General features: G+C 55.4%; 11 protein-coding genes across 11 annotated transcripts; 7 read left to right on the forward strand and 4 right to left on the reverse strand.

Moving 5' to 3' along the window:
- Positions 1–549: 549 nt before the first annotated feature.
- Positions 550–816, forward strand: SPSK_05742 (uncharacterized protein; the record flags this gene model as incomplete). Its single annotated transcript, XM_016732479.1, has 1 exon — positions 550–816. The coding sequence occupies one exon, from the start codon at positions 550–552 to the stop codon at positions 814–816; it is 267 nt and encodes an 88-aa protein (XP_016583212.1).
- Positions 817–2,228: 1,412 nt separating this feature from the next.
- On the forward strand, positions 2,229–2,618 carry SPSK_05680 (uncharacterized protein; the record flags this gene model as incomplete). Its single annotated transcript, XM_016732421.1, has 1 exon — positions 2,229–2,618. One exon carries the CDS (start codon positions 2,229–2,231, stop codon positions 2,616–2,618), a length of 390 nt encoding a protein of 129 aa, XP_016583213.1.
- A 564-nt stretch (positions 2,619–3,182) lies between these two features.
- Positions 3,183–3,461, forward strand: SPSK_05736 (uncharacterized protein; the record flags this gene model as incomplete). The annotated part of the gene is made up of 1 exon (XM_016732474.1): positions 3,183–3,461. One exon carries the CDS (start codon positions 3,183–3,185, stop codon positions 3,459–3,461), a length of 279 nt encoding a protein of 92 aa, XP_016583214.1.
- A 589-nt stretch (positions 3,462–4,050) lies between these two features.
- SPSK_05636 (uncharacterized protein) lies at positions 4,051–4,539 on the forward strand (the record flags this gene model as incomplete). The annotated part of the gene is made up of 2 exons (XM_016732378.1): positions 4,051–4,110; positions 4,153–4,539. The coding sequence occupies 2 exons, from the start codon at positions 4,051–4,053 to the stop codon at positions 4,537–4,539; spliced, it is 447 nt and encodes a 148-aa protein (XP_016583215.1).
- Positions 4,540–7,359: 2,820 nt separating this feature from the next.
- Positions 7,360–8,316, forward strand: SPSK_05451 (uncharacterized protein; the record flags this gene model as incomplete). The annotated part of the gene is made up of 1 exon (XM_016732197.1): positions 7,360–8,316. One exon carries the CDS (start codon positions 7,360–7,362, stop codon positions 8,314–8,316), a length of 957 nt encoding a protein of 318 aa, XP_016583216.1.
- Positions 8,317–10,146: 1,830 nt separating this feature from the next.
- Positions 10,147–10,707, forward strand: SPSK_05606 (uncharacterized protein; the record flags this gene model as incomplete). Its single annotated transcript, XM_016732349.1, has 1 exon — positions 10,147–10,707. The coding sequence occupies one exon, from the start codon at positions 10,147–10,149 to the stop codon at positions 10,705–10,707; it is 561 nt and encodes a 186-aa protein (XP_016583217.1).
- A 227-nt stretch (positions 10,708–10,934) lies between these two features.
- Positions 10,935–11,819, reverse strand: SPSK_05490 (copper homeostasis protein; the record flags this gene model as incomplete). Its single annotated transcript, XM_016732235.1, has 1 exon — positions 10,935–11,819. One exon carries the CDS (start codon positions 11,817–11,819, stop codon positions 10,935–10,937), a length of 885 nt encoding a protein of 294 aa, XP_016583218.1.
- Positions 11,820–12,516: 697 nt separating this feature from the next.
- Positions 12,517–13,939, reverse strand: SPSK_05273 (uncharacterized protein; the record flags this gene model as incomplete). The annotated part of the gene is made up of 3 exons (XM_016732023.1): positions 12,517–13,460; positions 13,598–13,681; positions 13,753–13,939. 3 exons carry the CDS (start codon positions 13,937–13,939, stop codon positions 12,517–12,519), a joined length of 1,215 nt encoding a protein of 404 aa, XP_016583219.1.
- Positions 13,940–14,792: 853 nt separating this feature from the next.
- On the reverse strand, positions 14,793–15,635 carry SPSK_05508 (phosphatidylglycerophosphatase; the record flags this gene model as incomplete). Its single annotated transcript, XM_016732253.1, has 3 exons — positions 14,793–14,876; positions 14,983–15,321; positions 15,393–15,635. 3 exons carry the CDS (start codon positions 15,633–15,635, stop codon positions 14,793–14,795), a joined length of 666 nt encoding a protein of 221 aa, XP_016583220.1.
- A 439-nt stretch (positions 15,636–16,074) lies between these two features.
- On the forward strand, positions 16,075–18,561 carry SPSK_04975 (origin recognition complex subunit 2; the record flags this gene model as incomplete). The annotated part of the gene is made up of 2 exons (XM_016731733.1): positions 16,075–18,380; positions 18,447–18,561. 2 exons carry the CDS (start codon positions 16,075–16,077, stop codon positions 18,559–18,561), a joined length of 2,421 nt encoding a protein of 806 aa, XP_016583221.1.
- A 278-nt stretch (positions 18,562–18,839) lies between these two features.
- SPSK_04855 (phosphatidate cytidylyltransferase) lies at positions 18,840–22,412 on the reverse strand (the record flags this gene model as incomplete). Its single annotated transcript, XM_016731617.1, has 1 exon — positions 18,840–22,412. The coding sequence occupies one exon, from the start codon at positions 22,410–22,412 to the stop codon at positions 18,840–18,842; it is 3,573 nt and encodes a 1,190-aa protein (XP_016583222.1).
- Between the last annotated feature and the right edge of the window lie 1,091 nt (positions 22,413–23,503).

Consider the following 23,503-nt stretch of genomic DNA (forward strand, 5'->3'; position numbering starts at 1 on the left):
GACGATGGAACGCAAGACCGAAGACGGGGAGAGAGCGAATGAAACAGAAAGTTGTCTAAGACGAGGGCGAAGGCGCAAGGTGTACGGGATACAGGGAACACAAAGGAGAGGCCCAGTGCCAGGCGCCAGGAGACGCAGGACGGCGTACACAGGATTATACGATTGTGCCACTTGGGGAAGCCAGAAGAGGAAATGAGGAGGTGGGCGTCAGAGAAGGAGACGACAGAGAGTGAGAGAGTGAGAGAGAAAAAGACAAAGAGGCGGGATAAAAGGCGAGTGTTACACGGCAAGGTGGATCGTGCGAAATAACGATCGATTGGCAGGAGGAGACGACAAATGTGGTGAGAAGGACGATCAAGAACACGGAAAGCAGAATGCGGTTGGTGGCAGTGAAAGAGTGGACGAGCGGAAGACCTCAAGAGAGACGACGAGAGGCCTGAGTGAAAGCGTTGGCGTCTGAGGCGTAGCCGTCTGGTTCAGTGTCGACAGTTGAAAGATGGGAGTCGAGGCCAAGAACGTCGTAAAGTCGGCAGTGTTGACAAACGCACGATGCAGATTGCGAAGGAAAAGAGACGGAGACAGCACGATGGAACCAACAAGGTAAAGAAAGAAGGTTCGTTCACTGGAGAAGAAACGCCTGGCCGTGTTTCTGTCGGTGGTCCCCTCTTTTCTTGGCTACTCCGTGGTTTGGTCGTGGTAGTATCCCGCCGTCGTCGGGAGGACGATCCTTTCAGGCCCAGCCGTTCTCGCTTGGGATTCGAGGCTTACAGCGAGTCTCCGCGATTCTTTTGGAGGCCCAAAGGACAAGGTTCGTAGTCTGTGTGGGGCCGCAGCAGTGCTGGGACTCGATGGGATAATACTTGACAAACACCTGGTTAGAAGACGCTACTCACTGGTCAAAAAGGAGAGACAGGGCATGAGTAGACAAAAAAGGGTGAAAGGCCAGGCCGCGAGCTTGAGAAAGACAAGGGGGCGTGTGTGGACGGGTGTGTGGATATCTGGGTCTCGGTGGAGATGGGTGGAAAGTGGAGGGACAATGACACCCCCCAGGAAGCGGAAGAGGCCAGAGCTAGCCCCCATGGACGACGGAGGCGTGGCTCTTGAAAAGGTGATGGGACAAGACGTTTCTTTCTATTTTTTATGTTGTATTCACTGTCGAAGAGATAAACCTGGAAAACATTCTGGTTGTGGGCAGTGCATAGACCAGAAGCACTCCGTATTTGGGCGGCTCCATCATTGTTGTTCACAATGTTAACGATTCAGTGACATGGTAATACACATCGTCTGGATATGCACATGTCCTCTACGGTGGAGCTGGCGAAAGCGTTTCGGGGCTAGGATGGCTACGACGGGTAAAGGCTTGACGCCGGGTCGGTCGACCAGGAGGGGACCCGGAAGGGACCCCCAAAAATGGGGGAAATTGGAAGGCTGCAGGGAGACAGGGGAAGCGGTGGGTAGCAACATGGGAGACTGAGAATTGGCTGTGAGATGTGAAATGCGAACCTGGGTACCGTTGTCGCTATTTCATATTGAAACTTACAGTGTACAGTTTGCTTGCCAATTGCCGACGACAATGACAATACAGACAAGAGGTCAAAGGGACAGCCTGTGAATACAAAGCCTGTTGGATGCGTAAATGCTTCAGCGTACCAGTTGAGGGAGGGGGCGTAGAGAAGAGAAGAAACAAAAAAGGGCGGAATGAGAGGATAACAAAAAGGCGGTCGGACAGACCCGGCAATAGGGATTGTGATAGATAGGCTGAGCTCGGTGTGACTGAAACACAAAGATCGGGAAGTCGATGATGGGACGCGGAGGCGAGGAGTGAGGAAAGATTGGCGGTATGAAGATGCATGGGGGGTGGGACGATGTCGATGGCGATGCGAGGAATGCAAAAGGGATGAATTGCTGGAGAGAGAGAGAGAGGGGAGGGCAGAAAGGGGCGACTGGAAACACAGAAAGGGAGAAACGGGAAAGAGGCTCAACGGCTGTGTTTGGCATGCACGGGGCACAGCTGCTACGAGCCAGATGAGGCAAGAGCGACGCGAGCGACACGCTGAAGATGCACCTTGAAGGCAGGAATGTGGGCAGATGCAGAGGTCAATCGTAGTCGTCTACGACTGCAGCATACATGTGCAGAGCGCTTCGGACGCTGCTGCACAATACAGGCAATTGCTCCTTCCTGTTCTTTTCATCGCTCTTGTTGCTAGTTTCGCAACAAAGAAGGAACGATGGCGATCGTTCCACGAAACCCAGTAAAGGGGCAGGTGGCAGGTGGCAGGTGGCAAGCACGAAGGGAGGAGCCTGACCCCAAAAGATGCGAGTACGACAGGCAAGGCGTAAAGCACGAGAGACACGCACGAGAAGCATTGCGAGACAAAAGAGAAATGAGCTGCCGCCCAATCACCAATAACACCAAAGTCCGTACCAATAAGCCCAACGACTCAATTCGTGGACAGTGGGGCGCAGACGTTTGGGACAACAGCAGTTCGTCCTGGTGCCATGGTGGTGGGATTTTTGTGTGTGTAATTCGTATCTCGATGCCGGAGCGGAGCAGTAAAAACGGCGAATCGCAGCGCGTCACAGGTCATCTGAGCGCTGAAGACGGGCAAGTGTGCTGATGAGTATGACATGGTAATTACGGATCAGGATCTGAAGGATTGTTGTTTGGAGTCTGGATTTCGGGGTTTCGGTAGTTTTCCACGATACTCGAGCCACGGCGGCCTGCATGCTCAACCGACAGAAGAGACGTAGAGGCGGAACAATGTACTGTAACACGGCACAATAGACCGCAAACGCATGGACTCCGGAAGTGTTTATTGGTTGCATCAGACCTTATTTATCTCTGTGTGACAGCATGCTCAGCACTTTAAACGGGCTGCCAGATAGGGGGCCGCGAAAACACTCCTTATCCGGGCCAAAAGCTCTCGTCGTGTACATTCGTAGAATCTTGAAAACCTGGCCAAGGTCGACGTATGGTTTGGGTGCATGCAAGGCCAGGTGATCGCCAGGATTTGACAGCGACCGTGCAATGGCGGGATTATTTTGACTTTTTTTTTGTTCTATCATCGGTCCTGGCACATCTGCTCAAAGGTTTAAGCCGCGCAAGTACTCGTTACCGGAAAAGAGCACACACTTCTGCAACGGAGGATGTACCCGCGACCCGCTGCAAACTTAAACCCAACATGTTTCGTACAGCCTCCCTTGGGGCAACGAAGGACAGCAGGGCGTCGAGTAGCAAAGGGAGCGGAGAACCAAAATTGTGGCGTCCGGAAGCACCATTGCTAGCCAATCGTCGTGAGGGAACCCGCTGGGTACAGTTTGGTTGGAACACAGATGCAATCCAGAATGGGCATGCGCTCCAAGCGAGGTCACGAAATAGGGATGGTGTGGGTGGAGAGGGGGGGAAGGCGGCGCATGGAAGTGGGAGGGAGACTGCCTTTCATCTTCTTGTGGCGCTTTAACCTCTCCAAGAAAGAAAACCGTGAGAGAAGGAACAAAGATCAGACCCATGGTGTTATCTTACATTGTCGTTCATTTCCAGGTTTACCAAAGGTCAACCAAAGGCCAACCAAAGTGAAGTGTCGTACACTCGGGTGCGATACCGAGAAAACTTAAATATCCTCACTTCTAACGAGACCAAGTGTCGCATTTTGGTTTCGTCTTTGCTGCTCCTCCGACGGCATTGAAGGGGCGGCCGGGTGGCTTCCAATCAAGGAAACCCGCCGCTACTCTGTATCTTACTATTTAGCCAATCGTGAGGGGTACAAGGTGGCTGACAGGTAGGCACGATTGTAGGACGACGAGATGGGAGGATTGATAGTGAGATTCTCTAGGCAAACAGTGGCTATAGCGCGGGTCGGACGCAGCTGCTCATTGGACGGGTTTATGTGCGTGCAGCGATCGTCATAGCCGACGTCTTGAGACAATATACGAAAAGAAAAGAGATGAGCAACGAAAATATAAAAGAATAAAGCAAATGCGAGGGAGTGGTGTACAGATAAGTGCCTCTCCAGACATGTGGCGGTCAATAATCGTGGATGGGCGAGAAGAATGTCTGTCGTGTTACCGGACACTCCCCTACGAATGAAGCAAGCAGAACAGACTACGACCGTATGGGATGCTCGTAACAACCCATAAATCAGACAAATACAGAATAGAGTCGACGGGATTGCAGGGGACGGGAAAGGGGATCAGAGGCAGTTCCCCGGGAGAACCACGCTTTTGGGACCAGGTCAAGCCCTGCGGGCATTCCAACACAACCATCGGCGAGGTGACAGACCACCCTGGTCGACAAAAGTCCTTATTTCTGGTGGGCTTGGTTCGGTTACAGCTGGTGCGACCAATGGGGATGATAACATGGAAGCCAAGGCGTGGGGTATGGGTGGCAAGCCCAATCTCTGGCCGACTCTTGTGTCTGTTCAAAGACATATTGGTGCGGTGCAGAGGAGTGACTTGAGTGGTCGCCGTGGTAAGAAAGATGTAAGCGAGGAAAAAAAAGAAAAGAATGGAAGCAAACATGAGGCGGCGAAAGTAACCTGAGTGACGACCGAAACATGTGCGACATATTACGACGATGTAGTATGGCAGCATAGAATGTCTGGTTCGGGGCAGCAGCCGCTGGGCAGGGACCACAGAGCCCATACCCCGGTGAAGGTTTGAGAGTGGGCTTTAACTTACTGGGTACTCCAATTGAGATCAACAAATCTCGGGACCGACCAACGATGGAGGCTGTGGTGTTTTGATGCACCCTGCCGGAGAACAGCGCAACTGGAATAGATTCTACATCACCTGTCCGGTCCATTCCATCATGTTTACTTTTCCAGAGGGCTCCTTGTACGATTCCTACTTTGTGGCTCCTTTACTGACAGCAACAATCCACATTTTGTTATCATTTTCTCTTTTTTCATACCATGTCACGGGGTTGTTTCGTTTCTGGGCCCGGCGAATGGCCGCTTTCCCTTCTCCCCATTCCGCCTTTCCCCGTATCCGTTTGTACTTATGCACAACAAAACAATGAGCAGCGAGGATGGACCCCGAGAACCAACTGACACGGACTTAGCTCCGAGGACGGCGACTCCCCTGTCGACAAGAAAATGGAACAAATCACAAGGCCTGAGTTTAGACATGCACGCCACACTAGATCTCATGATCATTGTAGACGGTCAGTCTATTTTTGAGGTAGAAGCGCCATTTGTTGCACAAAAATAAACCCTAAAACAAATTCGCCGCTGTTCTGCACAACCTGTCTCTACCGAACAATGTCCCGCGGTGGCCATGTATGGTCATACCGTACGATGTGCTTTGCTGGCCCTTTGACTTCCGCAATGGACCTCATGTCCATTATGGCGTTATGGGATATATCTCCCTTGACGCCGCACTCCTTTACTGTCACTATTTCTCCAATTTCTATGTCATAGCCAGAGCTCGGGATTGGACAATAGAACTGTGCTCATGGTCTACAGTTTCCAACGACTGGGACATAACACTACGGTTCACAACTAAATAGCGGTGGGCGTTGTTCCATGCGCCCTTTTTTTGCATTTGTCTTGAGATCATTACCACGGCAATGGTCGAGGACGACTTGTGACTGGAATTGAAGTAAATGCAGAAACAAAGCTGAGCAGGAGAGACAAAAGGAGAAAAGAAAAGGAATCTCCGCTGATCGTCAGTCGGTACTGCCACTCTTCTCTGTAGTAAATACCAGTGATCGACGGGAACATTGCAGGTTCGCTTAGCACCATGTCTAAGGACTTCTGCAAGGGAATGCGCTGGAAAAAAGAAAAGGTTTCGGTTGGCAAGAGCGGAAAATTTACCTTGGCAAAATGAAGATGGAAAAAGCAAACAGACCAGATGTCAGACAGATCATTTCTCTCATGCACACTTCACGTCTTCTCACACACAATTGCCCTTTCAGTTTTCCTTGTTGCCGTGTCTCCTCCCTCCTTTCTGTTGATCACATTTTACAAAAGACATCCATGATCGATCTCAACGTCATCACCACCTGGATACGCGCATTGTCATCATGCAACATTCAGGCGACCCATGAATTGTAGCATTTCATTTTGATTATTTCTTTGTTCACTTTCATGTTGATTGTCCGGCCATTGATGTTGGCACGTCCTTTGGCACTTGCTGCCCTGCTAGTTTGTCAGTTTGTCAGTAACTACTGCCAAGTAGCCATCCTTGTGTTTGTCTACTTTGCTCGAACGATTGGTTTGAGACCTTCTAGGTCTTGCCGATGGACGGCATTGCCTTGTTGTCAGTGTTCATCTCGTACGCTGTTTCCCTTTGGAGCAACACAGGTATTAAAGTGTCTCAGTACTGCAATGGCGCCGGCAAAGCCTCAACGGTTTTTTTGTTAGTGCGAAAAGTGGCAAAATGTGATAGATCACAATATTTCCAATACTTCGCCCAAAGATACTCTCACTCTTTCTCCAGGGGAAGAATGCAGTCAAAGTTGGCTCTGTCCATTGGTTTTGACCGTTGCGGCCGTATCCGCAAGGGATAGCATGCCCGTCCCTTTTACCTTTCGAAGTTGAGTACGTGTTGGACAGCAGAACGCTTCAGAAAACCAATATATGTCTGTATACTTCCCCGTGTATATCACAACCATCATAAGACCCAACACCAGAGCCATTAAGCTGTTTCGGCTACAAGCCGGGATGAACCATGCTCGAAAAGGGGCCGAAATACAGACAAAGCAGAGACACAGACAGGCAAGTCGCGGAAGAGATGAAAAGCACAAGGGAAAAGCCAGAGCGGCTGTTTCAAAGGCTGGGTAATTTAATATATGCCAAGGTTGTTGCTGCTTGATACCGCTTGTTGTCGTCTGCTGCAAGCCTCTCCTGAGTTACACTGTTTTGTTGCGTAATACTAAGCCAGCCATCGTATTTCATGGTCGGGCAATGGACCGCAGGCAACTGAAAGTTTCCGGACCCGGCGCTGCTGAGGCTGTGATGAAACAGATCCCCGTGCCTTCTATGCCTTTCATTCTCCTTTTATTTCGTCATCAGAACTAACTTGATGATGCCCCCCGCGTCTGTATGAGATCCCGAAAAGCACGACTGTCGATGTGAGAGTGCTCCCGTCGATAAGTCGTCATAAAACCCGGAGGCAAATGGGATGAAAGACGGGATGGCCCGCTAAATGGTAGTGCGGTGTCAGTGCATATGGTGGTTCCATCAGGCAAGTGCCACAGTGCTCGTCGATCACACGTGACTACGCGCGACTTGGAGAAGGTGCCTTAAAAATGTGCATTGTGAATGTGGCGATTCGAAAAGGAAGCGACGATCGAGCACGTCAACCAAGACGAGAGAAACAAACAAACACAACAAAACCTTACCAATTGTCATCGTCAACATGCGGCCGTACAGATGCCTGGAAGCTCTTGCCGGTCGCATCAAGAGTAGGCCGATCATGGTCAAGACTCATTCACGCTCTTCTAGCTCTTCCAGCTCTTCAAGCTCATCGTCGTCCTCCTCGGACCTCGCGCAGCGTTCTCTTTTCATCAATGTCCGTCCACCGCCCGCGTCTCTTTCCGAGCGCCGGTCCGTGCTGGGCGTGCTCGAGCGGTATGGCAAGGCCGAGCTGTTCAAGAAGCTGGCCGACAACAGCTCGTTTGTGTGCATTGCGTCGAGCACGGCCATGGCGGCAGCGCTGATCCAGCGGAGTCCGCTGCAGTACGAGCTGCTGGCCGAGACGCTGCAGGCTGCACAGCCGTGGGGCCATCCGCGGGTGGCGCAGTTGGTGCAGCCGATTGAGACGACGTCCATGTCGACGGCGACCGCCAGGTCCGGCTCGCCGCCCTTGTCGTCCTCGTCGTCGTCTTCGTCCTCTCCAAACTGGTCGACTTCGTCGACATCGTCCTCCCCCATCCATCAGCGCTCGTTCGTGGTCAGCGTCTTCCCCAGCATCGACTACCACCACCGCACAGTCGTCCGCAGTAACCCGCTCCGCGGACCGTGGCCTCGGGACCGTGACGAGGGTCCTTCAGGCATGGCGACCATTGTATCAGCCAACACCGACAACTACCGCGACACGTTCGTGTACAATGCGCTGCGAGCCGTCGTACCTGAGAGCGCGTCGTCCGCAGCGCTGTGCGACTGGCGGACGCGGCAGCCGGCGGCCGGGTACGACTCAGAGTTGGCGTCGTCGTCGTCTTCGTCGCCATCGCCATCGTCGTCGATAGCTGCTGCCCGCATTCAGGAACGACGAGCACGCCGGGCGCATGCGAGCAAGTCAATCTTGTCAAGTCTTTCTGGGAGAGCCGGCAACGGCAGCGGCAAGCCAGAGGCAACCAAGCGCCCGAACCAGTGAACAAGGAGGTAGGCGTATGGGGATGAATACCAGCTACAACATGCATCTATGCGTTGATTCCCGGTTGTATCACGCCCCTGGTGCAAGATACCTTCTGTGCCCCGTTTCCAGTGGCAGGAAAAGCCGACACCGCCCCAGCAACCCGGCGGTGCTTATCCACGCTTTCCCGTCAGCCTGTACGGATCGCTTTGAAAAGCGTCGCGCAGCTCTCTGGTGGAAAAGCGCGGGAGGACAGACCACGGATGATATTCCTAGATCAAAGGAAATCCGGTGGAACCCGGAGCCGCGACTGCAATAGGCCCTGCCAGAAATCACGACATTGGCCTTTGTTGCCAACGCCGATACCTCCGAGCGCGGCAGCTGCAGGAGTTGCGAGACGAGGAGACGAGGCTGAGGGAGGCCTCGAAGGCAAGCGGCCACAAGTGGCCCAAGTCGGCTGAAATCTACACGAGCCACGATAGTTCAAGACACCTTTCACGAGCAATTCGCAAGGAGACAAGCAATTTCTCAACTTTCATCGCAATCCGTTTCAGGCTTTTTTGTTGACAATCTTGTCCATTTTCGCATTCGAGCGATTTTCCACTTCTTGTCTTTGCCTGTTTTTTCGTGGCGACCGTTCAGCCACTCAAATGCCATTCCACTGAAAATTCGGTTGCCTATATGCACGTCGTCGTCGTTGTTGACGTTATTGCCTTCGCAGTGGGCTTTGACGCCCGAAAGAAACGCATGTTCTATTTTTACTAGCTCATCTAGTCAATCCCAGACCCAGGCAAAGGTCTACCATGTCCACCATCTGTCAACCAATCGCACCCCCTGTCTCTTCATCCTCGTCCGCTTCCCACGTCTCCTTCCGTCTCTTCCTGTTTTTAGGGCCTGCGAAAAACCCTTCCAGGGCATTCTCTGCATGATTACAGAGGCACACGTCCCTTACGAGAACCTTCGTACGGGTAGTCCGTTTCAAGCTTTGGAGCAACCTCGGCGTCGGACTTCCCGCCCAAATGTTCAGTCGACCAGCCACATTGAACCTGCTGAACAAGCAAACAGCATGAAGAATCAGGAAAAGAGCGCCCCCATTTCAGCGCTCAAAGCCCGCCAAAACGCTCAGTGCCTTGAATTCCAGCGAATAGGCGAGTGAACGTTGTGGGAGCCCTCGCCGTTTATCTGGTTTTCGCCTGCCGGCAAGCGTTTCAGCATATCTCATTTGGTCCCAAATGCTTGGTTCGCCATTGCCTTGCGCTCTTTCGGTCCCCCGGCGACCCCATGACGTTGCTTCTCCCCACCAAACGCCCCGGCCATCTGGATGACTAGGTGTCTAAGCCCGATTACTGCGGCATGGCCCCGTGACTCTGTACGTTTGCTGCTGAATTTCGCTGTCTCCAGACTCCTCGACCGTAGGCATCACCATACATTCGTCCTAATTGCCTCGTCACTGCCTGCGTCGGCAAAAAGGGTTAAACGGGCATGTGCTTCGCTGGGTTCTGGGACCTTCGTTTTTGTATATATGTTGACGTCCACCGTTTCGTATCCTGCGAGGGAAGTAAATACGCAAGAAATTCAATCTGTTGACTCTCTTGTCTTACACGGATAGTACGAAATCTCACCTGTACGACACGTGCGATCCATCACCTCACAGCCCGCATCATCTAACAAACACCTTAAATCATATGCCTTTTTGTCATCCATATTCTCCTTATCTACGAACAAATAAAGGCAACCAAAACATCGCACTTACTCGCAAACTCACCTCGACTCAAACTTACACATTTAATGTGCCCCAAAACGGACTCCCAAAAGAGAAACGGCACCTCACCTATGAATATGACCTCAACAATGACTTCTGCAAGGTCCACTACAATGACCATCAAGCCTTACCTCCGCGTGTACACGGGAAGTGACATGCACTATCGCTTCGACGACGAGTTGGGGGAGTGGTACGACGGCGGCGACATACGCTTCTTTGACCGCTACGACTACAGCGACGAGGAGGAGGACAGCGACGAAGAGGATGCATTCCCTCTAAGCATTGCAGCTGCTTCTAGCAGCTGGCAAAGTACCGACAACTCTCTACCAAAAGACACAGGCGACAGCCTAACAAAGCAGGCCGAAGAGGCTACGTCAAAGGACGTCGAGACAGAGCAAGACGACCAGACACAAACAGAACACGACCTCAGCTACTATGGTTATGGTGACTATGACTTTAGTCAGCTCAGCAGAGTCACGACCGCCTTTAACATCCACGACTTTATGGATCCCAATCCCATGAGTGCGGTTGAAGACAATGATAAAGAGGGCGACAAGGAGGAAGACCAGGACGACGAGGGGACCGAGGGAGACTACGAAGACGAAGAGGACGCGAATCGCCGGTGGCCTTGCCCTGAGCCTCAGCGTTAAGGAGAAGAAAAGGAAGACCGAGACGGTAGACTTAGAGTTTATCGCAGCTATGCGATTTGGGCGTTCCCACGTGGTTTTACGGTTATAGCTTTAGAACAACGATAATGGGCAACGAATACAGTGACCACAGCTAAGTGGTCCCTTTATGCTATTACGGCCTAGAATGACCACCATAATGTAATTAGGTACACGTCTATATTGAATTCATCCCATCAATAATGAAACTTCTACAATCCCTCCACAGATACCAGCGCCGTATGTATCCGGTGGACCTCCTCGCCGCTTACCGTCTCGGCCTCGGCGCCCTTGGCCGTCGCTGCTGCCGCGTCTTCCAGACACGACGAGTGGAACGACACCACGCTGGTGTGGCGGCCCTCCTCCTTCTTCGTACCCAAAATGGCCTTTTCCAGCGTGCTCACATTCTGGCTGCGTACACCACCGCCCACGACAATCTCAATGCTCGCATGTGGCCGCGCCTGGGCTGCGCCGGCCACGTCCCGCTCGGCAGCGACCAGTGCCTGCAATGTGTCTGCATGGTCGACAGCGCCGCCCCGGCCAGGCCCGCCGGCTGTCAGCACGCCCGCAAAGCCACAGTCGCGCAGGGCAGCCAACCCTTCTTCGGCCGTGTGGTTTGTCGCATCGCTGCCCAGAACCAGGTCGAACGCCCGATGGAAGACGCACGCATACGGCTCGGCGGCCTGCACGAGCTGGCGATTGCGGTCGGCGTCAATGCGGACATGGCTCTCGTTGCCCTCGTCTCTCGCAAGAATGCCAAAGACAAAGCCGTCGCCGCGCGTTGCTCGTAGCAAACCACTAGCTATAAAGGCTTCGAGGTCGCTGCGCATCTCGCGAAACTCGTCGTCGGTATACAAGAAGTCGGGCTCGCCCAAATCCGACGATGGCGGTCCCCGCGGCCGGATCATGATGCGCAACGGGACGGTTGACGTGGGGCCAAGAGCCGACGACACGACCTCAACTTCAGCACGTGTCGGTGTGAGTCCGCCAGCAGCATAGGAGCCTGTGCGGTTGACTTCGAGGCGCGTGGCGCCGTGGTCGACGGCGACTTTGGCCGCTGCCGCCGAGAAGACGGGGATCTCAAATACGGCGGGCATGTCCTGGCTTGCGATTTGTTTTGTTCTGTAGCAAGGTCGAAAACTGAAAAGTGAGTTGAAGATTGACGGTTGATGAGTGAGTTGTGCAGTAGTCAATGTCGTTCAATGTGATGTAAAATGTGGGGCCTGCAACCGCGACTAATATAAAAGTGCAATGATTCTCGTGTCCAATTTATGTATGACATCAGGGCCACTCCCAGAACCTCTTGCTCCAGTTTGCTCAACGACACTTGGTAGCATAACGGTAGTCCATCAACACTGACACTCAACACTGCAAGCACAAGAAAGATAAGAAATAATTTCATTTGGCAAGGCATCGCAAAAGACAAGGAGTTAGGGAGATGGTCGACAAAAGGACTTAAGTCAACGCAACACAAGACCAAAAACCAAACAGATCTCGAAATCGTTCAATCCTTCAAGGCGCCGTGAAGTTAGAGTTCTTTCCTTGCCAATGCATCCTATCACTGCTCCCAAGCCAAATCACCGTACACCAATGCTCAAAACAATTATCCCAAAAGTGAAACGCAGTATCAGAACTCCATGCTTCTCAAAGACGCCGGCCATGATTCACTGCCGAGGTGTTTGCAAAAAGGTAGAAACCTCACCATTAAAAATAATAACGAAAGGACAAAACAATAAGTGTGCAAAGAGATCGGGGACAGCCGTAGAAAAAAATTTGTGGGGGGGTTTCCATGTCCTACTCTTGGGGCCATTGGCTGACAAACATGCTGTCTGCCTCTTCGTCTTCCTTAATTTCGTCGATGGCAGACTGCCAGTCTTTTGCAGCGGGCAGCTGTTCATCCGTGGCGGATGGGGTGACCGTGGGGGAAGTGGACCTTGGTTCTGAAGACGTTGCCACCTGCATCGGCGCCGACGCGGGCAGCAGCAGGTCACGGACCGACGACAAACCGCCACCCACCGTACCAACGTCCGCCGTCGCGGATCGTGTCACACTTGGCTCGAGACTCAACTCTTGCCGGCCCTGGTCCAGCTGTCGGTCTTGGCGCTGGTCTTTCAGCTGCTGAGCAAATAACAAATCGTCAACGTAGCTCTGAGCCGCCAAAGGCTTCGGGCCAACTTGCCGTTGCATCTCCTGGATGTTGTCGGGGAGAGGCACACGAGTCAGCCGAAGAGGCTCCGTTGAATGAATCGGAGGCGGCATGTTAGAGAAAGCTGGCGGCTGAAGGAGCGGAAGAGACATGATCGCCGACAAGGGCGGCATCGAAAATACGACTGGATCTTGCGCGAAGTGGCTGGGGAGTCTGAGTGAAGCGAGCGCGGGGAGCGTCAGTGCGGCGGAAGTATCACTCGGCGCAGCAGCCAAGCCGATGCCAAATCCACCGATGCCTGCAGCACCTGCCGCGTCTGCTCCGTCATTGGTACCGGCATTGGCAGTCTTCGTTGCCGTGTCGCCCAGCCCAGACAGGGCCGTCCTCTGGTGAGTCGAGCCCGTATCGTAGTATGCGCTGCGGTGCTGTCTGAATGGTTGCGTTGCTGTGTCAGCACTGCCTGCAAGGCGGAGCTCAGCAAAACGCGCGCGGTTCGACGGAAGAAGAACTGAGTCGCCGACCAGACTACCACTCCGCACAGAGTTTTGGGCAGTTCGGCTGCGTTGAATCGGCGCGTGACCAGTGGTGAGGCCTAGAGGAAACGATTAGTCATGGGCCTCCGCCAGATTGAGATCAGATTGAGAGGCAAATCGAAGCTGTCTTCGATAATGAGGCAAAAGAAGAAGGATAGCAGGGTTATATAGAAGGCGGCAGATGGAAGACGCATACGTTCGTCTGCAATGTAGGACCGCACAAAGCGAGCAGCATTGGGCGAGAACCGCTCGAGAACACAGTTTTGGAAGAAATGCTCGTCTTAAGAATCGTTAGTAAGCCTGAAAAGCAAAAAGAAATGTCGTGAGCGATGGAGAAAGAGGACATCTTACACAGCATGAGGGCCGTATAGGTGCGCCGCGCCAGGCTCCCCATTCTGTCCTGCATCACCTTCCGAAGAGACTCCCAGCCGTGAGGCTCGCGACTGGGGCGAGAATAGAGCTGCCGCTTCTTAGAGGATGGAATGATCTCGGTCCAGAACACTCGTTCTTCCTCCTCAGACCAGACCTTACCTCCCATGGCGGCGGATGAGTGTCGTGTTGTCGTAACTGTGAAGTGGAAAAGAAAAGAAAGCTAAGAAGTGCCCAGGAAGTACGTTGGCAAACCCGCAGGAGTGCGTGTAAAAATGCTTGACAAATTTAGAACAGAAGTGCCAGTCAAATGCACAGACAGAAGGAAGTGGAGAGACAGGTATGCAGACAAAGGCACAAAGAATGAGGGCGGAAGAGAAGCGAGGATGGTACAATAATAAATACACCAGTTTACCAAAAAAGGAGAGTACATAGATGGCGAAAGAGAAAAGAAGAAGGTCAAAAGAAAGTACTCAACATCGCGCACCAAGACGCCTGGATGACGAAGGGCGGTCGGTGATCGAGGTATGACAAGCTTCGAGTCGTGAGCTGTTGGACGATTGTTAAGTATGTTGAAACGTGGCGTTGTGATAATGAAAAGAAAGCGACGAAAGACGTGGAGAGGACAAAGGCCGGCGAAGATGATGTTGAGAAAAGGAGCTGTCACGATATTTGAGAGGATATTTATGGCAATCTAGGAAGCAGCAAAGTGAGCTTCAAAACGGAGGGAACGACCAAGAGCGAGGAAATTTGGTTGCATATTCTCGCAAAAGGACGATTCTTGGCCAACTTTATCATCCTGCCACGTCCTCATGACCACATATTCTTCCGTCCGAAGCCAAGTCGATGCCCCGACTATGTGGGCTGTCTAGCTTCTTGACGTGAAAGTGAGAGCAAAGTGAGAGCAAGTGGCGTTGAAATCAGCCAAGACGAGAGCATCTTCGGAGAGCCTCTTCAATCGACTTTCGTCCATGATTTTTCAATAGTGGAAAGCTCAATGTGCAGCAGCCACATAGTCAGCATTATTCAAACGGACTTGATGGCAGTGGTGCTTCGTAGCCGCGTGCTGTCAGTGAGTTGGCGAGTCGTCGTTCCAAGCGAGCAAACTACGTTGTTAGTGACAACACAATGACAAGACAACGACAACACCAAAGCATACCCTCCTGCCCCTCTTACGTCTTTACATTTCATCCCACCTTGGTTTTTACTTACCACGCTCTTCTTCCCAGGCGCCACGACACCCTCACGCACCCACAACCCCCAGCCGCCCATTGTGTTGGCCAGCATCATATCCGTTGTCAGCCGGTCGCCGACGACGGCAATCTGGTTGGGTGCTGTCACGCCTGTTTCTGGGTGCGCACGAAAGTAGGCCATGATCTCGTCGCCACAGCCGGGCTTCTTGGTCGCATGGGGCAGCACCGCGACGCCTGTGCTCGCCTCAACGGTCGCCAGCAGACTGCGGTCCTTGTCGTGGCTCAGTGCGCCCGCCGTGTTAGACACGATGAGAAGCTTCCGGCCGGGGTACGCCTCGCGCAGTTTCTTAAAGTGTTGCTGGCAGAAAGGCCCGAGCCATGAGTCAGTTATGACGTTGTCCTCTCTTCGCTTTTGTTCTCCCGATATACCCCGCCCAGCCTCACCTCATATGCCGGATACACCTCGCTGCTCTCGGGAAAGGCAAAGCAGTCGTCCTTGTCGAGCACGACGGCCTTGATCTCGGGTTTGCGGCCGCCCGTCCGAGCTACAAACGCACTGTCGAGCGGAATGGGAATGTCGTTGAATGTCGCCACAACGCCATGAGGCAAGCACAGCGCCGGCCTCGCCAGCAGACGGAAGACGTTGACGGAGGCCGACAAGTTGAGATTCATTTTGAGGAGCGTCGGTAGTTATCTTCTGCTTTTATCCAGGCGTACGGCGTATGTCTGGAAAGCTCTACAGAGTCGATATCAACAACTTCAACATTAACCGAGGTGGCTCGAATCTGCGTTGTTCTTTTGCACCTGCCGTTCTAAGAGCTCTTAGTGCGCTGAAGCTGGAAAGAGCTGTTGGCGCATTGACATTTGGTTGGAAGGAGCGGAGCGTCAGGTAAAGTGGGTCCAGTAACCATTTTAATGGGAAGGGGCAAGAGAGCCAACGAATCGCGACTCGGACGCGCTTTGTGGAAGTTGCGACTGGCATTATCGCATTGGTTTACTCCGTGCTCTTTTGCGTTCGACCTTTCTTCTCAAACTTCTTTCTTCTCATAACACAGCACAGCATGCAATAAACGCCTCTTTCTACGCAGGCTGTCGTCATTCATCCGCACCAATGGCGCGCACGACCACACCACGGAATAGTAACCGCGGCGGCGTGGCTGAGGCAACCACTGTGCAGACCTCCCCCCCATCGGCCACTCGTCTCGATCGACGACAGGTGTCGCCGCCCAGCGACAACAGCATCGCCGAGCAGCTGACCACGCCGACGAGGAAACGATCTACGCCTGCAGCTCGGAGAACGAACGGCACCGCCAGTGTCGGCGTATACGATGCGCCGGGCGATGATGGACGCGACGTCTTTGAAAACTCGCGCAAGACCGACGAACGTTACCTATCCGTGGCAACTGCCCACAAGCCCAATGGCAGTCGATCGAGTCGGAAGCGGAAAGCCACATCGGCCGAGCCTCCCGTCACAACAAACTTGGACGAAGAAATCGACGACCGAGGGGAAGACGGCATGCACGCGAATGGCCACGGAGATGACGGCGAAGAGAAGGACTCGGACGATGGCCCCGCGCATTCTCTGTCTGTGGCTGCAGAGACAGCATTAGACTCTGCCATAGACGATGAGCCGCGCGTGGCAGGACCCGTCGAGACGCCAAGGAAGCGTGGACGGCCACCCAAGGCCCGCTTTGCCGACCGATTCGATTCGCCCGGCCGCTCTGTCGAGCAAACTCCCACGAGCAAACGGCGCCGTACAGGCGATGCATTTGCGACGCCCACCAAATCGACGCCAACCAAGGCGGCTCGTGGCAGTGTTGCCCAGACTCCAAACACGCGGCGAACACTGGCAGACCGGTCGGCACGAAAGAAGAGCACACGTGCGCTTATTGACCGCATGGTGGCTGGAGCTGACGACGATGACGAGGACGAAGCAGCTCTAAACGACGCCATCCTTGATGCAGACGACGAAGACGGTGAAGACGACGAGGATCCAGAGGCTGCCGCAGAACCGGCTGCTTTCGAGCTAGGACAGGACCCCCCTGCCGTTCTCGAAGCCCACGAGGCAGCCCTTGACGCCCCAACACCGAGAAAACGCGGCAGACCACCAAAGGCCAAAGGCGCTGCAACCCCCGCAAAGGCGGCTCCTGCTGTTCCAGGTGCTAATGGACAACCTGCCAAGCGGGGTCGTGGACGGCCGCGCAAAACGGATACCGGTCCGTCCACCTCTACGGCTGCAGCACGAGACACCACGCCACCGCGCGACCTGCCGGCCCACGAGCACTACTTCTTCCAGAACCGCGCCGGTGCCGGCATCAAGACGTCCAACAACACACTGGCTGCGCTGCGTCTTCTGACATACGACGAGTATTTTCGGCTGCGCGACGGCGGCGCGGACAACATTGTCAACCGCCACGAAAAGCAAATCGGCTACCTCGAAGAGCTGCATTCGCAGTCGTTTGCACAGTGGGCGTTTGAGCTCTCGCAAGGGTTTAGTGTGTGTTTGTACGGGTACGGCTCGAAGCAGCGCGTACTGCGCGCATTTGCGACAGCGCTGCACAAGGGCATCCGCGACCACGACGCCCACAAGATTGTCATGGTGAACACAAGCACAGCCGGGGCGGCGGCCGCTGCGCCCTCGACCACAGGAGGTAGCATGGGTATGACCGCGTCCGCCGCCGCCTCCACGCTGCGGGACATTATGCTTGTCGTGGCCGCGGCCGCCGCCGGCGTGGCGTCCACAAATGGGAAAGACGCCGCACATACAGCAGCACCAAAGTTGCCCTCCGGGCTCGCTGCCGCGGAGCGCATTGTAATGTCTCTCCTGGATAAGGCTGGCAAGGCCGAGAGCGCCTTCCGGGCCACCCTCATCATCAGCGGCATCGACAGCCCCAGCCTCCGCCGCCCGGCTGCCCAGGCAACGCTCGCGCGGCTGGCCGCCCACCGCAGCATCAGCCTGCTATGCGCAGCCGACACGCCCGGGTTCCCGCTGCTGTGGGACGGCGCCGCGCGCAGCCAGCAGAACTTTGTGTTCCACGACGCGACGACGTTCCGGCCGCTGGCAGGGCTCGACACGGTGGACGAGGTGCACGCGTTGCTAGGGCGGCGCGTGCGGCGCGTGGGCGGCAAGGACGGCGCAGCGTTTGTGTTACGGAGTCTACCGGAGAATGCGCGGACGCTGTTCCAGCTGCTGGTGGGCGAGGTGCTGGCGGCCGACGAGGGGCAAAGGGGCGGTGGTGGTGGCGCCGGCGGCTTCGGCTATGACGACGAGGACGACGAATACGGTGACAACGACGGAGGTGACCACGACGACGGAGCCGGCGAGTCGGTAGCGCTTGAGTACCGCATGCTGTACAACAAGGCGGTCGAAGAATTCATCTGTAGTTCCGAGATGGCCTTCCGGACGCTGCTGAAGGAGTACGTTTTCTGCCATTTTTGCACTCTTTTATTTTTTTTCGGTTGTACTAACTCTCTCCTCGTTAGATTCCACGACCATCAAATGGTGTTGAGCCGAAAAGATGCATTTGGTACAGAAATGCTAAGCCTACCATTCCGGCGCGACGAGCTAGAGGCGCTTTTGGAAGACCTTGCCTCGTGAGACGGGGCAAGGGCATACCTGCCGACTTGTTTCACCGGGGACAACATTCATGATACTGGAGTTCATAGCAAACATCGGCGTTCATCAATGCGGTTTCAATTTACTCTCATATCAGTCGCCATAGAATAGAGCATAACAAATGAGTGAAAAGACGCAGGACATTACTGTTGCAAATTACTACATATCTATGGATATTGTATATCTGTTTACTTTTAAAAACATGCTGAAAGGGTATCGTTGCACATAGACGCGTATAGAAAGGGCTTGCGTACACCACATTATAAGCCAAAACTCTTGACACATGTCCATAAGATGACGGGCACGACAACATTGTCGTTGCCACCCGTCAGCACGGCCTCGGTCAAGCTGGCCACGGAGGCACACACGGCGGCGCGGGGCGCGACCGACTGTGCAGCCTTGCACCCGATCCACGACACGACGCGCTGGAGGGAGGGAGGGAGCGCGGCCCTGAGAGTGTGGACGAGGCTTTTTGTGCTCGCTGCACTTGCACCTGTCGCCTCCGTTCCCACGCTTGCTGCACTCACGCTCACAGGCGCAAGGGCCTCCCCCGTTGCTGCCCATCCGCCCACGCGCAGCCACAAACTCGCCAGCATCAGGCCCGCAAAGACCGCCAGGGCAAACGCGGCGCTGCCCTCGAGACTCTTGCCGCCGCCCCAGAGCCACTTGCGGCGGCCCCAGCGACGGCCAATCAGGGACGCGGCGGCGTCGCCCAGACCGACACAGATGATGCCGGAAACCATGCTGACATCACGCGTGGGGACGTTCCAGCCGTCGCTGGGTATGCCAAATGTTTCCGATGGTCCGGGCGTGTCTGGAGTCGTCGGCATCCGCGGCAACGAAGCCATGGACAGCCACAGCGGGATGGCACAGCCAATGAGTAGAAAGATGTGGGAAATGACGACTGGGCCGCGCAGGTCGCGGCCGTCGACGTAGGGCGTCAAGAAGGTCGCAATGGGCCGCGACAGGGGCGGCAGTTGGCTGGCGCGCACGAGGTCGAGCAGCAAAAACACAGCCAGGACGAGAGAGAGGGCGAGGGCGGCGTAGGCCGGGTCGACAAAGGTGGCGGGTAAGAGCATGGCGACCATCATAAAGTGAAAAACCTTGCGGCGGGTGTCGACCTCGTAGACGGGCGACAAGGTGAAGACAACGGCAAGGCCAAAGACGATGACGATGCACCAGTAGGCCGCGAGCAGAAGACGGGTGGTGGCGGCGCCGAGCCAGGCCTGGCGGATGTGCTCGACCCAGCCGGCGGCACACGAGGGACAGGGGGCCGAGGACATGGACGACACCGTGCGCGGCGGCAAACACACCCAGCCCTCTAGGTTGGTCTTGACGACTTCGAGACGGAACCAGTCGATGTCGCCAAACAGGTAGCCCAGCGCCCAGCCAAAGGGGTCGCGGCCGTGCAGCGCAAATGCCGCGACATAGGGACGGATGCCGGCCAGGATGACAAAGGCGATGCAGGCGTAGAGGAAGGCGGCATAGAGCCACTTGCGACGGACGGCCTGTTCGTGCGTGAGGGAGAAGAAGGCACGGATGGTGGGCGAGGTGGCGCGCTTGCGGCGGCCAGAGGGAGTATGTGTGACGGTTTGCGTAGTGGAGTGTCGGCGGGGTCTTCCGCCAGCGTTGGCACCTTCGGCGGTCGCATCGAGAGGAGCGGTGGTCGATCTGGCAGCCACCACGGTCGCAGAACGCTTCACAGTCTTTGGCGCGTTGTGCATCTTGGGCATCTTGGGCATCTTGTGCGGCATAGTCTTCCATGCGGCTCCGTCCACGACACCGCCATCCCGCGGCGGCGAGTGGTTGCCATTGTCGGTTGAGTCGTCCGAGTCGCCGAAGCTGTTGCCTCGGAAGTCCGAGCCGCCCGGGCCTGGACCATACATCAACTCGAGTCGCGCGCGCCGCAGCGACTTGAGCTCGGCCCAGACACGGCTCACGACAGCGGCAGGCGACAGCAGCCACCAAAGGCTGTCGGTTTTTTGGGCGCTGGGATCGTCCCTTCGAAAGCGCCAGCGAGGGATGCGGGCAAGGAGAATGCCGCGACGGACAACGCCACCGCCGAGTACGAGGATGCTAACACCGCCGGCCCAGAGGAGAGCCTGCAGAATGACGGCCTGGGGCGAGGTAGCCAGGAAGAGCAGGTTGATGAGGGCGACGGACAGCAGCTGTAGCTCGGCGGGTAGCAGGCTGGTCGTCGTCAAGTCGTGCAGCAGCCAGCACAAGGTCTGGTGCAACGGGTAGATGAGGGTGGCCAGGTCGGGCGAGAGTGGCGCGACGGGCGTTTGAATGGTGGAATGCAAACCGCGTCCCTTGAAGGACGAGGGCAGAGCCTCAGCAACCGTAAGAGGGACGATAGAGAGGGTCCAGTGGACCGGGCTGCAGAGCTCCGTGGACAGCGAGAAGGGAAGTAGAGGCCTGGGCAGCGTGCAGATGCTCAAGACGAGGTTGAGGAGGGGAGCCGCGTGCAAAGTCGGCGTGGCGAGCAAAAAGGAGACGAAAACGGGAATGGTCAGCGGGTAGAAGAGAGGGGCCGGGTCGAAAGAGGCCGGGATGGCGATGAGCTGGCGAAGAGGGTTGCTCGGGGGTTGCTCCTCGGCATTGTCACCTCTGCCACGCGTTTCGTAGTGGCGCACCCAGAGGATGAGACGCAATGGGTAGAGCAAGAGCAGGCCGCCGATGACAGCCGTCACGGCCTGCAGCTCGTAGCGCCAGTGCAGGAGCAAGGGACGCACGTCCGGGTTCGAGAAGAGCAGGGCGGCCAACGAGACGAGCAGCAGCAGTTCGGTGGACCGGCGGACGATCTCGCGGCGGCGGCGGCTGCGTTCGGCGCTGCCCCTGCCCTGACGACGATCCTTGTCGCGACTGTCGAGAGCGGCAGATGCAGCGACGGCATCGCGCTTCAGCTTCTGGAAGAGCGTTTGCGGGGATATGGGCGTGTGGCCCTGTGGACGCCGTCCTTCGCCGTGAGCGTTGACGTCGCGGCCAGGTGTGGCAGCTCTATCAAGTTGTTTGTCCTGCGCGTCGTCCCCCACAAAGCTGTAGACGCTGCCGGCCACACTATCGCCGCCATCCGTGTCCACGCCGCTGCCGTTGTCGCGTTGCTCCAGCCTCCCTGTCCTTTTCCTCCCACTTCGTGAACGACGATGCTGCTCGCTTTCGTGGGCACTGCCAACATTACCACCACCACCACCACTACCGAAACTATGTAGCGGCACGGGCAGTAGCGGCGTCGAAATGCCCGACAGCACCTCGTTCATTCCGCGCAGGCCCTTGTGTGGCTTCGATCGCGGCGCGGGCAGGCCTTTGAGAAAGTGCTCGTCGTCGGCCTCGGTGCCGCTGTCGCTAGCGGGCGACGAGTCTTTGAAGAAGCCAAACCCGGACGCAAACGACGCCAGCGACAGTGCGGATGAAGGGGACGGGATGGCCCCAACCACGGCCTGGAACCCAGCAGCATGGGCCGGGTGCGATGTGTCAGCTGCACCAGCTGTGTGAAGTGTGTCGGGCGTGTCGTGTGTGTTGTTTATTTCAGTTGCGTGCGCATGCGCTTCGATGCGGTCGGCTGGGTGGAGGAGGTCGCTGTTGCGGTGGTGGTAGGGGTGCGGCGAGCGGGACAGCAGCCGCAGTCCGCTCACATCATGTGGTATTGGGGGGCCGTCGTCATCGTCTGGATCTCGTATTGGTGGCTCGCCCGTCGGTGCTTTCGACATTGTTGATGCCATCGAGGCTGTGATTTCCATCGTCTCGTTTCCGCCGCCATCGCCGCCCATGCCGCCGAACCCGTTCGATACGGAGCTGTCCGACGCATCGTCGCTGCCGTCGGTGGCCGTCATGATGTCTTTTGTCGCAGTCGCGGCGTCTTCCAGGGACAGCTGCGGTGTGTTGATCGATGTGTCGATGTTTTCGAGCCGAAGGAGGCCGAAGACGGTCGGGCCGTTGGGACGGCAAAATCCAGATGACGAGAGGTCGTGCGCAGTTACATGGCTCGAGGTCAGGCTGTCGAAAAGATCGGATACGCACCAAGAGGGTGAGATGCTAAATGTGACAGAGGTGGCACAGGTGAGCTAGTCGGCCCGTCATTGATATCGTGCGATGCGGCTTGGTGGAGGACAAATCACATGAAAGAGAGGCTCGAAGCTGGTGATGTCCACAATTGTGTCTTTCGTCGTAAGTTGTTGGTGGCCCACAATGGCAGGCGCGGAAGAATGGTCGCACTGTAGGGAAAGTGCGCTTGGCTTGTGATTTGGCCACATTTATCGACATTATTGGGCTTGGCTAGCGACGCGGCTAGAATGGGAGCTCCGCGACTTTAGCGCGGTTAACAGCGCTATTGGTGTGCATCTGACACCTAATAATACGATTTCCTCATTTTGACGACACGGTGTTGTTTGATGCTCTCCCTGTCAAGGGATATAAAGAGCGGCCGACTTTCAAGATTGCACGCCGATAATATCAGGTGATGCATCTCACCTCTGTGAATCTCAAAGCTTACTTGTTGCTCAACACAGACTCGTCTCTAACGCCGTTGTGGCTTGGCACATGTATCTGGACTAGACGACAATATACGTCGAATGAAGCATTAAATATCCGATAGGAAAGTAAATCCTTGCCGAAGAGCCGTTGATAGGTAGCCAAGTTGTGGCTGGTGAAGCAGTTGTCCTGCGGCTTTATTGGGTTGATGACACAAAGTATTATTGGAAGAAGTTGATATCTTTTAGTCTGCAGCAGATGGATGAACATGGTCAGACAAATCTATATGTACACTCGTTTTAACCATTGTTCTATGGTGTAAAAGAGATTACTCCGGAGGAGGTGGAGTGGGCCACCGTGCGCCGCCGGTGGAAGGACCGGTGGCAACGAGCTACAACTCGGGCCACACCCGCACCGCCGCTAATCAAACGCCGTGTTGGACAGCCTCAGCCAT

This window comes from Sporothrix schenckii (genome assembly GCF_000961545.1).
Source record: "Sporothrix schenckii 1099-18 chromosome Unknown Cont49, whole genome shotgun sequence".
NCBI classification, from domain to species: Eukaryota; Fungi; Ascomycota; class Sordariomycetes; order Ophiostomatales; family Ophiostomataceae; genus Sporothrix; species Sporothrix schenckii.